The 17,780-nt window shown below is 45.9% G+C and overlaps 1 protein-coding gene across 1 annotated transcript in view; it reads right to left on the bottom strand.

Moving 5' to 3' along the window:
• TMEM178B (transmembrane protein 178B) overlaps positions 1 to 17,780 on the bottom strand; it is a 416,029-nt gene that overhangs the window by 258,076 nt on the left and 140,173 nt on the right. The window contains exon 2 of the mRNA XM_032275630.1: positions 15,890 to 16,003. Coding sequence (XP_032131521.1) covers positions 15,890 to 16,003 — 114 coding nt within the window. The remainder of the gene's footprint in view (positions 1 to 15,889; positions 16,004 to 17,780) is intronic.

The raw sequence follows: 17,780 nt of genomic DNA on the forward strand, positions 1-17,780 counted from the left end.
ACACACACACACACACACACACACAGTAGTGACTCTAATCCATGGGATGTTCAAATTATTTCTCTGGAAACTCCATCCCACTGAAGATGAGTTATAGTCTTGGAAAGCTTCTAAAAAGGGTGCCCCATCTGTTCAGCACTTACCTTTCACTCAGTGAACTATAAATACTTAATGATGAGGCCAACGGTTGATAACGCAGTTGATCAATACTGAGCATGGAGACAGCATTCCATTTCCACGCCTGACCAGGATGGATGCCGAGGGAATGGAGGAAAATGATACAAGTCAGGGGGACAGCTGACTGCTCCTCCACTGCTATCTTCATTCACCCATTGGTGACCCCCAGCTGGTGGCAGCTCAGTGCTCCCAGAGAGGGAGCTTAAGCTGCACTGGAGGTCCTGACAGCTGATATGGGGAGCACCAGCCATCTCCTCACCAGTGTCCTCTGGCCATGCAATTTTAATAAGCTCAACCTCAGGAAAGGAAAAGGGAGCCTGGGACCGTGTTGAATTATTCACAGCTCCAATCAAGGAAGGTAGAGGAACCCCTCTTGTGAGAGTAAGTGATAGCTACTCATTGATTTTCCCCCCTTCATGACCCCTAGATAAGAATCTAGTTTAAAAAAAAAGAAAAGAAAATCTATCTTCTTAAATTTGAGTTCTTGAATAATTAGTGAAGTTGAGAATTGTGTTTCAGTTGACATTTATTTGCTGAAGAATAATTTTGATATCTTGGACTTGATTAGAAAAGGAAAAACATCAAGGACTTTGAAATATCTAAATGTATTTAAATATAACACATATATGAAAACTATTTTTATGGATTAATGACCATGATCAAAGTGATCTTATTTAATAACACACTAAAAATGACGTGACACCTGAAAGCCAAAAAGATATATGGTTCATGCATTTATTAGTTGCCTAAGTTGAATTAGCTTTTGAATGTGGTGTGTGTGTGTGTGCGCGTGTTTGTGTGTGTGTGTGTGTGTGTGTGTGTGTGTGTACACCTTATCTTTGTATGGACAGAGAAATTTCAGCTACAAGAAAATACAGTTAATTCTTCCCTACACTTCAAGGAAAGCTTTTTTTCTAGGATTAATCTCATATTCCACAATCATAGATAGTGCTGATAAATGTATTCCTGGAAATAAAGACAGTCACTACACTCCTTTAGAGGGTGGGTTAGAAAACAGCCACAGAAGCTTCTTCAGGCCTTGTCCACACTCCTCAGAATCTCTGCTCTCCCCTAAAACACTTATGCAAGGGCAACCACTGCTTTAGCAGGTGGCCTCAGCTCCCTATTTTACAAAATTTCATATCCCCTGCTGAGAGTCTAGTCAAGACCCATTCTCTCAGAGCAGGAATGTCACGAAGGCTCCTCACAGTCCGGACTGCCCACTTACATCCATCCCATGCCTGGCTAACAGATGCACTTCCTAAGATCTCCTAAAGTCATAAGGCTCACACGACATGGCTCTTCTGTGACTTATTTAACCCCTGTTAGCCTCAGCTTCCTCCTCCATTGAACAGACATAATCATAATATGTACCTCATAGTACAGTTGAGATTTAAGTGAATAACGTATGTTAGGCACTTAGCACAGCCTCTGCACACCCATCAGTAAGTGGTTATTATTGTACACAAATGCAAGCTCCATGAGGGCAGGGATTGCTGCCTCTTCCCTCGAATGCCTAGAATAGTGTCTGGTAAATGAGAGAAACTCAATCCATTTTACTTGAATAAATGAGTGAAGTGTCTTAGGCTCCTTTCACATGCCACTATTCCTGGCCAGTTATCCAAGCTAAGACGGTCATTTCCTCCTCTGGATGCAGCCAAAAGCATTTTGTTTACCACACCTGTAGCACTGGTTTCTGCTGTCCTGAGTCTGTGTCACTGCTCTGTGTTCCCTGGGAGACTTCAGGCTCCCTGAAGGTGTCTCTCTCACTGCCCAGCTCCAGTGCTGTCCACGCAGTGGACCCGTCCACACCGGGCACGAAGCACCAGTCCTGCAAGTCATTCCAATAACAACCAAAGATGGCTCCTCATGAACCAGATCTACAAAGCTCCTGTCAGGAATGGTAAACACTAAGAGCCCAGGCCCCTCTCCTTCAATTTAATGAGTTAGTATTTTTTTTTTTCAGAATGGCAGCTTCTTACTCTGTTGCCCAGGCTGGAGTGGAGTGGCATGATCTCAGCTCATTGCAACCTCCACCTCCTGGGTTCAAGTGATTCTCATACCTTAGCCACATGAGTAGCTGGATTATAGGCGTGCACCACCATGCCCAGCTAAATTTTGTTTTGTTTTAGTAGAGATGGGGTTTTGCCATGTTGACCAGGCTGGTCTTGAACTCCTGGCCTCAAGTGATCCACCTGCCTCAGCCTTCCAAAGTGCTGGGATTAAAGGCATGAGGCTCCACGCCTGGTCAGTAATTTTTAAAATTGTATATTTCTATTAGCTCTGCCAAGCTAAACAGTAGCTGTATTTCAGACCTTACCCATCAACAAGAGGTCCCTATTCTTTTTGATGTAAAGGAATTTTCACTCCCTGAAAATGAGAAGATCCCTTGCGAGTAGGTACTAATGGCAATGTGAGATGAGAGAGGGTGGCATGCGAGACTCAGGCAACACAAAGACAAAGCCAGCCTTAGGGAGGGTTATGGGAGGGGAGTTGGCATGGAGCTACCTACTTGGGGCTGGTATCAGTCAGCACTATCATCCACACTTATAAACAACTCCCCTTCCTTCTCCTCCACCCCCTCCCCCAAGAGGATGTGTCTGTGAGCTCTGGGGAGGAGGTGACTTGTGCACAGTTGCTTTTCCTAGTTTCCTTGGCAACTGTGCAGCACTAGAAGCTCCAAGAGTGAGGCAGTGGATGGGGTGGCGGATGGAACACAGATGCTGATGTCAGTCAAATGTGTCACCTCCACACCATGTTTAGCAGCCTCACGGTTTTGGAAGCTCACACACACCACACACACCTCTCATTGCTCATTTCTAGTTTGGTGCCAGGCGCCCAAGCAAAGAGCCTCAGGGAAATGTGGCAGAATAGGTCTAATTTTACTAACATGAACTGAGACTGGGACCTAAGACTGAATGATCCCAGCACCAAGGACACTTGATGTTCCTTGGCTGGTTTCTGGATTTCATACAAGCCTACACAGTGCACATAGAGAGGCATTCATCAATTTTGTGTCAGGGGTTGGCTATGGGCTGAGAACAAAGGACAGGAGAATCTGAACTTTCACCATGAGAGTCGAGTGTATCCAACTTGGGGGATCCAGCCTAAAAATGATAGATGTAGCTGGGGTGAGGTAGGGGGGCAGAGATGGCAAGTCCATTTGGAGGCAAAACTGCCTGGAAAATAGAAAGTTGTAAAGTCTCCAGCTTTGAAATGAATTCCATTCCAAAATCTCATTTGTTAAGTCAATTATTTAGAATTGAGAACCCATTTCCAGAGAAGTCCTGTCTGTTATAAATGATGACTGGGTTTCTAGGCTAGTCCACAAAAACCTATTTAACTCATAATGTAGATGAAATACTATACATTTGCAATGAAAAAGAATAGAAAAAAACTCCTGTTGTGATAGCAGTAATTAAATGAAAAAGAAAAACTGAGATGTGGAAAATAAATAGCTTTCTTTCATTTCTTTTGAACAAATGAATAAAGAGAAGGGTTCTTCATTTACTTTAGATAATAGGATGGAGCCTATGGTCGGGGAGGGGTGAAGGAGGGAGCAGGGAGGTCTTTTGGGAGAAGAGATGGGCAATAGGCCTGCCCCACAAGATATGTGCAGAGCTCCGAGGCAGTGAGGAAAGGGCATGAATTTTGTAGTCACAAATGCCTGGGTTCTAGTTCTGCCTCTATTTCTTCTTGTTGCTCTGGGGGAGGTATTAGATCTCTTGTTTCATTTCCATTACTGGTAACCTCAATTGCATCAGGCAAATGCCTGCAATGATAGACACTGTGGTGCACCATCCAGACCTCCCTGCAAGGAAAGACTTGTTGCTGGGTTCTAGGAGGGCTGTCAGCCTTCAGTGGTCAATCCCTCTAGAGATTGCTCATACGCAAAGAGCCACATACCCAAGAACACTCCACTTCCAGTACCTACATCCAAGGGGTGACCAATGTGGGAGTGTAAAGACACAGCCATTTCAACCTCCTTCAGGAGACTTTGAAGGGTCGCTCTAGGACAAGAGCCCCCCAAGGGATGTCACTGCACCCACATCCCAGGCTGATTTCTCCCCTGCCCTTCCATGGACATGAGCCCTAAAAAACTGAACTCCATCTGAGTCCACTTCCCAGGGAACCAGCCTGCAACAGCCTGGCCCGTAGTTGGCTCAGGTAAATGTTGAGATCTTTGCCCTGCTGCCTCTCTCTCCTTACCTGCAGAGGACACAGAACAGCAGAAAAGCGTAACAACACCCCAGGTAGCTCTGGGATTGGGGCTCCTGAGAGCCCAAGGGCTCCAACAACAACCAAAACAACGAAAATGGCTGGGGCACATGGGTAACCTATAAGTTTTTGTTTCTAATGCATGAATGCTTGTAATCAAGAGTTTACGATTTGGAGATAGAATCTGTAAAAGAAATACAAGCACTGCTTGTTTGGAACTGCTCTGTCCGATATGGTAGCTGCTGGCCATGTGTCACACACAAATTTAAGTTGATGTATGTATTAGTCTGTTTTCACTATGCTGATAAAAACACACGTAAGATTGGGTAATTTATAAAGAAAAAGAGGTTTAAGGGACTCACAGTTCCACTTGGCTATGGAAGCCTCACAATCATGGCAGAAGGCAAAAGGCACGTCTTACATGGCAGCAGTCAAGAGAAATGACAGCCAAGCAAAAGGGGAAATCCTTTATAAAAAAACATCAGATCTCATGAGACTTACTCACTGCCATGAGAACAGTATGGAGGAAACCACCTTAATGATTCAATTGTCTTTCACCAGGCCCCTCCCACAACAGGTGGGAATTATGGGAGCTACAATTCAAGATGAGATTTAGGTGGGAAAAGAGCCAAACTGTGCCAGTTTTTAAGTAAAATTTGAAATTCAGTTCCTTGGTTGAATTAGTCATATTTCAAGTGCTCAGTAACCACATGTGGCTTGTGGCTACCACATAGACTTACAGAACATTTTCATCACTACAGGGAGTTCTATTGGGTGGTGCCGATTGGAATGTTAAATTGTAAAGGATCTAAGAAGGTTTGAACTGTATTCTGTGCCAATCTTTCCCCAGAAGGCTCCTCAGATGGCTATGCATAGAGAGTGAAGCAAGGTAAGTACCACTAAGCTTTGTACGTCCACCCCCAAACTCCCAAAACTCTAGCTCAGCATGTGCAAGGCTGAATTCCGTGCACAACTACACTAGGCAAGCCAGAATGACCCATAGCCATGCAGGACTCTTGGCTATGACCTCCAAAGTTAACCAGAATTAGATATCAGGAAAAGACCAAAAAAAAGAGTGAAAACGGCAGAGAACATCAGCCCCAAAGCCTATGAAAGAAGGGGGTCTCCTCTTAGAATCATCTGAAGAGGGCCTTCCATGTACCCCAAACATATTAGGTCTGCCTGGTAACCCCAACTCCGTAATCCCATAATCCAATCTATGACACAGCCTCACCAGAACCAGGAAAAAGAGATGAAAATAGGGAGGATAGAAATACAGTATAGCAATGTCACCTCCACGGCCTCCCCTTCAACCCAACAGCAGCTCTTATCCTGTTCTTGGGCCCTCCTTTCTATCTATGTCCAACATTCTTGCAGCATCCTCCTTTCGGGTATGTGTTTTCACACATCTGAAATAGAATAGAAGAGGATCTGATCATAGCAAATGGAAGGCATGGATGGTCTAGACAGGCAAGTCTTTTTGTTGCCCTCAACAACTTCAATACATTGTACTCACATTGTATTTACATTCAAAGCTCTGCAATGTTATTTTTTAGACAGTAACTACGTAAATCTTTTAGAGACTGTTTGTGTCTAAACTGCATTCTTTTTGGACACAACTGATAAATTAAAGAGCTGCTTCTGCTGCTGCCACCACACTGAGTACCTCAAACACTGACAATTTTCTGCTCTAAAACTCCTTTCACAATATGCCACACTGTTGCCAGTAAATAATAGTCAGCCACTTTCTACTCCCACACTGTAAGCACCTGATGCAAGCTCCCACCACACACACCTGTGCAGATAGCAAACCCCCAATACTCACCAAGACAAATAGCCAAATACAAGGCCAACTCACCTACACAGGCTGCACAGAGTCAAACAGAAAAGCCCCCAAGTTGATAAAATGTCATTTCAGAGGGATTCCCCCAGATCCCATGGGACCTCAGAATACTCCTGCCTTCCAATAATAATAGCACCTCATGTTGGCTGGCATCAGACTTTGCAGACTTACTCAGAGATTGTGCATGAATCATTCTATTGAATTTAAACTTTATATTAATCCCCAAGGCAGGTATTTCCATCTCCGTTTTACAAATGAGTGTACTGGGTTCAAAACATTTAAATAGTTTCTGAGGGTCATATACTAGGAAGTGGCAGAGCTGGAACTCAATCCAATATCTGCTGGACTCCATGAGGCTTAAAGCCTGTTTCCCAGTGAAGGAGTACATCAGAAACACAAGAAAGAGATTTTAGGTTAGATGTGAAAAGGATTCCCTAGCTAACACACGCAATGCAAAAAAAAAAAAAAAAAATTCATGTACTCACCTCTTCCATGCTGTTGTATTCAACTAACCCCAAGAAACATGGAAGGAAAGTAAATTACCAAATCTATAGCCAGTTGACAGACAGCACACAAATACAGGTCCTGCTTCCTGGAGAGGTTGTGCTAATTTGCAATATTCCATCTCCCAGCTCCCATCCCAAGCCTACGTATCCTCTCCTGCCCTGACCCTTCTCTGACCGGTACAATCCACACCAATGCTCTCCAGACCAAGAGCTCTCAAACCCTCATGTGTTACAGGTCATACAGATTCCTGGGTCCCACCCTTAGAGATTCTGACTCAGTAGGTTAGGCTGGGTTCTAAGAATTTGCATTTCAAACAAGTCCCCAGCTAATGCAGATGCTGCCAGGCCATGAACCTCACCTGGGAGGCACTGGCCTTGACTCTGGTAGGACTCTTATCATACAACACAAACTTGGTTACTTGTTCTGTTACCCCATCCTGGTTCCCAGCCACCTCCCCGCTGCCCTCCCCATCTTCAGAACCCCTATCCCCCAAAACCCAGAATCAAACACAATCACAGTTTGTGACTGGTGCTCTGACTATAACAGCCTCCTGTCTTTGTTCTGGGCATAGCATACCTGCCTTGTGTGCCCCAGTTCTTATAAATGGGCCTCTCTCTCAGCCACCATTCTCTATTTCTTATTCTAACACCCTTCTACTCCAAATTTCATGTAAAGTTGGGGCCTTTCTTCCTTTGGCTAAGACTCCTCCCTGGGAGTTCACTCATTCAGTCCTGAATGCCAAAGTAGCACCTACAGGACTTATGCCTGCTGACCCACTTTCCTGATGCCTGGTATCTGCCTGCTCTGCCATCCATGTCTCACCTAACCCAGATTCCCCATCGCTGAGCTGTTTCTGCCAGCTGCAGTGCTGAGCACATATTCTTGTTCCTCTTCCTCACTGGAGCAGATTGTTTGGAAGCTGAGCTCAGATTGTCTTAACTTTAGAAAGAGGAATCACCTGCCATGTTGAGCTCCCTTTTCAGCACCTGGAACTGGGACAGTTCCCAAGAAGAGGCAAGTCCTAGATGATGTCCACTTTTCCCTGGCTATAAAAAGCAGGCCATGCCGCTTACTGAGATAAGGTAGTTTGTCTTATATTCTGGTTTTTTTCCCCTGCAATGAATCCTTGCTGATTTAAGTATGGAAGTTGGGACCTATGAAGTGTACATGTCAGCATCATTAGCCTGTACTCTCTAGGTGGTCTTAAATGCTTAAAACATTAAGCAACAAATAATTTGAGTCCTTGCCATGTTGGCACCTGAAAATATATCATCCAATTTGGGAAGCAGAATACCTTTTAATGTCCCCTCCAGCACCCAACATGGGGGTTCTCACAGAATAGGCACTCCACAACTATTGAATGAGCAAATGAACAAATGGATGAAGGTGGCCAGTGGGGTTGTTCTCTCAGTTCTCCTTCATGGTGTGGTGTCTGTGTCAGTGTACTCAGCCAGAAAGAAAACACTTCCGATCTGCAGAAGCTGAGAGAATACCTCCAGGCCAGACTTCCAACGAATTCCCAGCACAAAATTGGACCTGTGCATTCAGATGAATTGTGGCTTGAAGACTCCAATTACACCAGCACAGTGGTTCTCAGGTTTTGTTCAGGACACGGATGTCTTTAACAGAAAAGGCTGCACTGTAGTCCCTCCCACCCCTACCCAGGCTCCTCTCTTCCCTCCCCCTAGGTCATCTCAAAAATAAACCCTCCCTCTTGTCCATGTAGAGGGTGCCCCTGTAGAGGCCAGCCATGCTACAGTGCATTTTCATCGGTGACCCCCCAGCCAGGCCAGCTATCTAAGTAGGTGGGACCCACAGCTGCACATGCTCATGCATACATGATTTTTTTTTTTTTTTTTTTGCAGATGGAGTCTTGTTGTCACCCAGGCTGGAGTGCAGTCATGCAATCTCGGCTCACTGCAACGTCCACCTCCCAGGTTCAAGTGATTCTCCTGCCTCAGCCTCCTAAGTAGCTAGGATTATAGGCATGTGTCACCATGCCCAGCTAATTTTTGTGTTTTTACTAAACATAGGGGTTTCACCATGTTGGCCAGGCTGGTCTCAAACCCTGAGCTCAGGTGGTCCGCCTGCCTTGGCCTCCCAAAGTGTTGGGATTACAGGTGTGAGCCACCATGCCTGGCCCAACATTCATGATTTTAAAGCATCTCTATGTTACCTGTAACTCCCTTGTCATCATTCCTTGGGGTAGGCCTCCAGAAAAATAAAAAATACTAACTGGGGAAGGTAATCCAAGAACACATTAACCACCCAGGCTCAAGCATGTTCATCAAATCAGTAAGCCTGTTCTCCAGCAGAAACCTGAGGGGGTGGGACAAAGAAGAGGTAGGCATGAGTTACTTCTGCAAGAGCAGGTCTCGGTACGATATCACATTAAGCGGCTTGTGTTCTCTGCCTCGGTTGCTGCATAAATACCACCAGAGCTCTGCGAGGACAGGCACGAGGCAGCAGGTATGCTGAGAGGTTTACAAGGTTCTCTGCAGGGGCTGGGCTGGGGCAGAGACACAAGGAATGGTTTGCAAAAAGCAAAGACTTCAGGATTCAAGGCGACTTACGAAGACACGCCGTTGGCTGAGTTTTCTTGCTACCAAGCCTTCTCAGTTCTCGGTGGGGGGTGGTTTCTTGCTAGTGAAGACCCCCATGGATGCCAGTCTTGCAAGCAAGAGGCAGCTAACTACAGATTGCACACAGTAAGAGCCTCACACTGGCTAAGCTCCAATGCGGACGTGGGAGAAGGAAAATGGCTGATGCTGCAGGGGACCTAAGCTTCTACCGTCTGGGATGTTTACCGCATTAGGCTGTTTTACATAACATCAGCCAAAAAAAAAAAAGAAAGAAAGAAAAAATAGCTGGAGGGACCCTATTGGAGTTCAGACCTGGATTCTGAGCCCTCGCCCTTGGATTCCTCTAAGGTCTGATATAGGACATCTAGGCAGCCCCTCACAATTGCCTACGTTACCTCATCTGCAAAGGAGCCTCAGCAACACGGGAGGGGCTCCTGGGAGAAAATGCCGAGTCGCCCTCTGAGCAGCATTGCAGCCAATTGAACAAAAAGAGATGCTTACTGTTGTTATTACTGTTAGTTTCATCTCAAGCCTTTGGTCCACAGCATTCATCTTCTCATAACAAGGATGGCTGCAGGAGGAGGGACCAGGAGACCAGGCAGCTTCTAGGCTGAGAATACCAGAGAGGTCTGAGTGGTAGGCAAGTCCAGAAGGTGGCCATTCTACATTGGAGCAGGCTGGGCTAGGACTGGCCAGGTCAGTCCATCGGGAAAGGGAAGGCAGGTGCCATCAGGCAAAGAGCCAACATAAGTCCAAGGTGAGAAGGTCAATACCAGTGGGGAGGGCAGGACCTAGTGTGGCTAGAGAGAATCTAGACAGCATCAGGGACCCTGGGGTTAAGGGCAGGACCCTCTAATTCTGGAAAGGGAGAGGGTGAGGAAGAAGGCATGGGAGAGGCCAAGTGAGGGTGGCCAGGTAGGGCTTGGCCACAAAGAATAAGTTAAGAGTCCTGCCCTAAGATCCACACCAAAGCAATAGGACATGCTGGGCTTCACACCATACCCTGGCCTGGGGTCAGGACTGGTCCCCCAAGACTGAGCCAACCCATAGGCAGGGGTAACAGATCAAGAGTTGTGGGGACAGGGAGCCAAGTGTGTCATGCAGGTGTCTGCAGTAAGTGAGGCAGTTCTGGATTTTTATTTCTTGTCCCTCCTAGTGATGTGGACACTAAAATGTCCCTGCTCATCCACAAAGTCTTGGTCTCCTGCCTCCCTTCCTCCATCCTCACTGCTCCCTCCCTCCTCTTGTCCTCTCTTCTCCCTCCCTCTGCTGGCCAGGCTGTACTCTGTTTCCAGATGGCTCCTTGGCACGGATGTTCTCTGCCCCAGGGGTGCAAGGATCCTCTGTGCAGGTGAAGGCGAAGACCCCCAGCGCTGTAGATGCAGAGCCTGTTCTGCCTGGTCCTGGTACGGTCTCAGCTTGCCTGAGGCAACAGCCACAGGGCCGACAAGTGAGCTCGTGTCTGTGTGTCTGCAGAGTAGGGAGCAGAGAATTCCAGGAGGAAAATCGTCTCTTGTTCTTTCCCTCCCTGGCCAGCTGGAAATGTGCTGTGTGACTATCCAATCTAATTAGTTGAACCCTCAGTCTTGAAAGAAGAAAGCTTCAAAAAAACACCTCTGGGTTTCTTGGCTCTCAGCATCTTGAAAGACAAGCAAGAGCATCTGATTGCAGGAAAGTAGAGCCCAGCTCCTCAACTCTCACTGCCAGGGGCAATCCACTGGAAGCAAAATCCTCCATCTTGAAAACGCCAAGGGGAATGATAACATCCAAGCTCGCATCACAGTGACTCCGCATCTCGGGGCTCTGACCCTGAGGGAACGTTAGTAACAACTGCCCACAGAGGCCCTGCCCAGCAAATCAGCCGATCAAGGGGCAAAGAAGACCCCCTTCTAATACCTTCCCTCAGTGGGTGTCTGCCCTGCAACCTCAGGCAGGCTCTGCTGCTGTGCCCTCTGCCAGCCTCCCTAGGGTCCTTGCCTAGGGCAGCCAACGCCCAGCTCATGCCATCCCTGTTCCTTCCTGGGATGAACACACTCACCTCTCAGTGACGTCTTCCCATCCCCTGCTTTCTCAGCCTCCTTCCTCTGCCAGAGCCCACCCTGGCTGCCCAGGTCCTGTTGCAGCCCCCCTCCCCCCGCCCCGCTCCCTATCACCTGCCTCCCCTTGCTGTGGCTGGGCAAGGCCTGGACTCCACCTGTGCTGAAAGGGCAATGCCAGAGGGGAGCCTGCAGCAGGGAGAACAAGGGCAGAGCTGTTGGGGATGACCTCAGAGGCTCCTGGGGGTTGTGCGAGGACACCAATCTCTCCAAACGAGTGATGCCTCCATAGACTGAACTGTGGGATATGAAAAGCCTATAGGGATGTATTCTAGTGAGAGGGTGAAGCAGCTCCATTTAAAATGTCACTGGTTCCCCTGACTGTGTCAATCAGATTCTGTCACATTTAAAACATAAACCAGACAGCCCGCCGGGGAGCAGCACCAGCCCAGCTCATCTCCTGCAGCTGCCTGTCCCCTCCTCACTGGCCAGTGACACTTGCCTGTCCTGCTTTGTCCTAGAGGCAGCCAGAGGATCTGGGTCAAGCATGCAGCTCACCCTTAGAGCCCCCAGAGGCAGGACAAATGCTGTTCTACCCCACTCAGCACTGCACCCCAGGGCACTGCGCTGCACTGCAGCCCCTCCCAGGGCCGCTGACAGTGGGTGGGTAGGAAGGCGGACAGGCTGCACCAGGTCTGGGTGGACTGATGGTACGGATCCCAACTCCAGAAGCAATTCTGCCTTTTCCCAGGGTGAGCAGGAGAACAGGCACCCACAGTACCCACCAGCAATCACCTACCAAGCCAGAGTGAGAACCTGGTCACCAGTTCACCGACACAACTCAGCATTTGAACCTCATCTACAAAGTTCACCCCTCTTCCCCACCACACACACACACACACACACACACACACATACAGGCTTCTCCTCTGGTCTTTACTCCCTACAGAATTTATTCTCTCTTTACAATTAGATTTGTAAGCCTAGTGGCCTCCAGAATCTTCTATCCCTTTACCAGCTGTCACCTGACTATAAGGTATAGGAGTGCACACCCCAGCAGTTAAGCCTCTCATTGGTAGGCTTAACTTTTCAAAACCACAATGGAGTTTTAAACCTAATTGTGCCTTTTCCTACTTGAAAATTTTATTTCCATATCAATGGTTGATGATGAGGCCACATGCAAATTCTTGATGAAAAGTATATCACTCAGGCAAGGCACAGTGGCTGACACCTGTAATCCCAGCACTTTGAAAGGCAGAGACAGATGGATCACTTGAGGCCAGGAGTTCAAGACTAGCCTGGCCAACATGGAAAAATCTGGTCTCTACTGAAAATACAAAAATTAGCCAGGCGTGATGGCACATGCCTATAATCCCAGCTCCTACCAGCCTGGGCAACAGAGCAAGACTCTGTCTCAAAAAAATAAAAATAAAAAGAAGAAACAAAGAAAAGTATATAATTCAAGATTAACCAAAGTTCAAATATTTGTCAGAAAGTGTTTCAGGAAAAAAAAAATCACATTTCTTTCCTTTGGCAAAAATTATCTAGCAGGAAAAAATACAGAATACAAGATTTTATGGTCAAATTACAAAACAATAACCAGGCTGGACACAGTGGCTCATGCCTGTAATCCCAGTACTTTGGGAGGCCAAGGCAGGTGGATCACCTGTGGTCAAGAATTTGAGACAAAAGCCTCGACTACACGGTGAAACCCTGTATCTACTAAAAACACAAAAATTAGCTGGGCATGTTGGCACACGCCTATAGTCCCAGCTACTCAGCTACTCAGGAGGCTGAGGCAGGAGAATGGCTTGAACCCGGGAGGCAGAGTTGCAGTGAGCCGAAACTGTGCCGCTGCACTCCAGCCTGGGCAATAGAATAAGACTCCATTTCAAAATATATAAATAAATAACCAATCTAGGATAAAATGAATTAATTTGATCCCACTTAAAAGTATTAAAGAGTGCAGGACTCTCAAACCAAATAAAAAAATCAGACTGTGATTTTTTTTTTTCATTTCCAGTGTTTGATCAGAAGTTTGCTAATATTTAATCATTTCTGCTTTATTTCAAAGGGAATTTATGTGCCTACTTCCCACCTAATGTCATCAATATCTGACCTCTGAAAATTAAAATCGACACTTCCTATGCTTCCCCTCTTGCCAGCATTCCCAATTACACTTAGGACCAAATTCAGCTGTGGCAGATGCTCACCTGCCCTATGGCTAAAAATAGCTGTCATCGATGTCAGAAATGGCAAATGTTCCCTCTCTCTGCTTAACGGCCCATTAGGCGGCTTTGTGAAAGAGGCAGATGAATCCCTCACCAAAAGGTGGCCTCAACTTCACCCACACCAAGTGCCCGAGACCTTTTCATGTATCAGTCTTTGAGATGGCTTTTATCAGTTAAAAATAGATCTGTCACCCCAATTCACAGCATAGGCTGCACACTAGATTTTGCAGAACCCAACAGCACTACGATTTGGGAATAAGAGCCTGGAGACACGCAGGGCTCAAAGAAGACCCCACAAACCTTGGCGTTATCCTTTCCTCTCTGTCTTTGCCAATGCCTTGTGACATGTTTCCAGCGATGCCTCCCTAGGTAATCTCTTTGAATTCTAGGTATCTGAAGTGTGTGCAGTCAAAAGAGTTCTACTAGGTTTCCCTTGAAGTGGTATCTGTGAAATTTACACTAAAATAATTTTCCTTCTTGCTAAAAAACTTCCAAATTATCTTAACTGCTTAAAGCGATTCTGCTATATTGTAATTATCACACTGCCTTGTAATTACTTGGATTATGAATGTCTCTTCCCATCCCCTACCCTCCTCCACCCCCAAACTTGAGCTCCTTAAAGAGCCCTCTGTGGCCTCGGTATCCACTGACACAAATAGAAACAGGGTAACTTTGGTTAAATTGAGTTAATTTGAATTGAAGCTGCTATGTCAATAACTTCTTCCTTCTTAGATTCTGAATCCTATTATGAGCCCTGTAACTTAAGTTATATTTCAGTGGTTAATCAACAGGATTTATCAATCTTGAACATCCCTTCTAGGCTCCTAAGAAGAAACTATATTAGATCAATACATTGTGGGAAATAAGGAGTCATTGTATATTTCTACATGTTAATCCTTACATGTGTATCTCCAAAAGGAAATTGATAACCCCGATGCCTAGTGTCTCTAAGGCAAATATAACACTGAAATTAAATATGTGGCATGCTTAGCTCAAGGCCAGCATGTGGGAACCCTCTTTGAACATTAGCTCTCTGTCCCCATGTGCTGCTTACAGTCTCTAGTAATGGATAAAGCTTGTAGGGGAAACAGTCTGCTGAATGCTTTCTCATCCCTTGGTACCTGCTCTATCATTTCAGGCCAGGGGTATTTAGTGACAATCATCTGGACACACACCCACAGTATATTTCTTGAAACCAATGAATGATTTTTCTGTTTGATTTTACTTGTCTCTTTCACCTCCCATTCCCACTCCCAGTTGTGGCGCTTTAATTAAAGCCAATCCCAAAAGTAGAATACACCTTCTGGGCCTAATCCACCCAAAAGATAACTAGGCACCAATAAGGAGAAGAGAGATGTTTCCCACCTAGAGATCTATCATCTTCAAAGTTTACCAATTAAGGGATCCTTACTATTAGGAAACAATAAAAGAACCTTCCTTCACATATAAATGTCAACCGAATCTAAACCTTTCGAAATCTGGTGAAAAAAGATGAACTATGAATGCACGACAAATCAACAGAGGCAGCATGAACTTGCTGACAGTAAGAATGTGTCAGCTTGAAGAACTGTGCCCGCAGGAAGGAGAGCTCTCCCGCCACAGACAGGCAGTGTATCCCAATGGAGCAGAAGAGTAAAAATAGCCAACAAACTCTGTTTGCTCATTAAGTCACCCTGTCGTTGTCATTTAAGTCTCTGAGGATCCCTGGCCAAGAAATGCCCTAATGAATGCATGCAGATATTCCGACATTTGCCAAGGAATTGCACATGAACCAGGGTTCCAAAACCTATCACTTGAGGGTAAACAGTAGCTTTTAAGACCAGATCCTACTTCTCAGTGACCCATCCAGACGCAAATCTCCAAGGTGATGCATCCTGCAACCACCAGCTGGTCTCAACCTTTACAAATGCAAACCAAGGGACTAACAGGTTACCACAATAATATTCCAAGCAACTTGGAGACAGGCTGGAATTATTAATAAATCCCAAGAGTTGGTTAAGTCAGGTAGGTGAAATCTTACGTACCTACCAGGGTAGTGAAATAAGATAACTAGACAATGGCTAGTTGTTTCTGAAGTTTCAATGGTTGGCTCTTTCTTTGATTTTAGAAACAAACTCCCCAAATTTACAATGCAATCAAAACCAACTGAGGCAATTCTGACCCAAAGATATTGGCACTTTACGGAACCATCTCAATGTTCTGAGACCATCCACAGATCCCAGAAGGAGGCATAATCCAACCCTCCAATTCCTCTAAAGGAGACAATCACAGTCACCAAGACTCAGGTGCACTTACGTAGGGCATGCCACTCATCCTGACGGATGGTCTTCGTGATGTTGAAAGTGAGGTTCCTGGGGATGGTTGCTGAGGAGTAGTGGTATTTGATGTACGTGCATCGCTCAATTTCTCCTGAAAAAGAGAGACAGGAAATGAAATGTTAAGGAAGAAGCAACCACATCTGGAATAGCTCTGGAATTAATTTTCCCGTCCTGGGGAAGAAGACTTGTTTGATATTGGGCCTGGTGACAACTACAGAAAGGCAATACCTTCACTCAGAAAGAGCAACAGAGTAGAACTACAATCAAATAGCATCGATTTAGATGGAAAAATACATCTCTGGGATCACGCAGAGGTGGGAAGAACCAGTGTTTAGGCTGACAGCAGCTTGTCTAACATGACCAAGAAAATCAACTTTCAAGTCAAGAGAGAAAGTTTGGCATCAAAACACATCGTTTCCAACCAGGGACCAGCAGAGAACAGGATTTGTTAAGCCTTAATGATACCATTTGTGCTTTGAGCACACACAATTTTCTGGAATAGTGAGCTGGGGGATTGTGAGGGGGCCTCCGTCCTCCCAACCTCACCTCTGAACACAAAGCACTCAGACAAATCTGTGACTCTTTGAGCTAGTCTCCAGATTTCTTGAACAAAACTTAGATTTCTTAACAGACTCAACACCAGTCAAAGCATGCTTTACTAGTCAATTGTCAAAATGTTTTTGGCAGAGATTCTGAAAGTATGGTCCCAAGGCCGGCAACATCAGCATTCCCTAAGAACTTGCAACAAACGCAACTTCTCAGGCTCTCAACCCCAGACCTGCTGAGTCAAACTAGGAAGTAGAGCCTGGCAATCTGAATTTAAATAATCCCTCCAGGAATTTTATTACAAACTTAAGTTTGAGAACCGCTGGTTCAGAGAAGCTAACAGAATTGCCAATGCGTTAATGCATAAATCCACACTGTTTGCCAATTCCAAAAGGAAGGCACCACGGGGAGCTCTTCCCCCATTACTTTTGGTTTCTTGCAGCTATTTCTATTGACACTTGCTCATCTGGGGGATATAAAGACTCAATGTCAGTGCATTCTGAAGAATCAGGAAAGGGGCAATTTTTAAAGGCGAGGGGTTTTAAATTTTGGTTTTGTGCCTGAATGGATTTTGATGGTAATCCATTTTGCACCCCACTGATTTTCAATTTATAAGTGGTGGCACATGATTGAATTGTTTGACCCCCTGGCCCACTGTCAGCAGGGAACCTGGCAATTGGTGAAGTGCAATTAGACAGTGCCTCATGAAACCGATGCCTTATTATAAATCATATCTGGACAACTGCCCAGGTGCCAGTTATTGGCGGGCGTTCCTCCAATGAGACTGACGATGTCCAAGAGGCACGTTCTAGAGAGTGGTAGGTACTCTTCCTGTGTCTTCAATTTTTCAACTTTTCTGCCTCTTTTCCTTTAGCCCACAAACATCCTGAAGCCTCTCACATGCCCCCAGCATTCCCCCTAAGCACGCCTCCTCCTCTTACCTTCATCCTGTCATCCTCCTTCCTTAACTTGCAAAACTTGTTGAAAAAGGAGTCTACCAGACAGTCTCCACTTCCCCATTCACATTCACACCTCCAACCCCACACGCTCTAATTTCCATAACAATTTCCATTAATAGCATCACCTCCCCTCCAGTCTACATCATAAATCCTGCAGTCATTGTGAATGCTGCCTCCTCCTCAAGGCGGCCCCTCCTTCCTGACAGCTAGCTGGTCGCCAAATTCTGCCAGTTCTACTTGAGAAATGTCCCAGGAGTCCAGGCCCTACTCTCTGTCTCCTCTCCTCCTGTAGTAGTTGTCCTGATACAATGACTATCTCAACCAGTAACCACATTACTAAAGGACTTACGAGATAGGAGGGAC

This window comes from Sapajus apella, unplaced genomic scaffold (assembly GCF_009761245.1).
Source record: "Sapajus apella isolate SASKATOON/1434 unplaced genomic scaffold, GSC_monkey_1.0 scaffold7, whole genome shotgun sequence".
Taxonomy (NCBI): domain Eukaryota; kingdom Metazoa; phylum Chordata; class Mammalia; order Primates; family Cebidae; genus Sapajus; species Sapajus apella.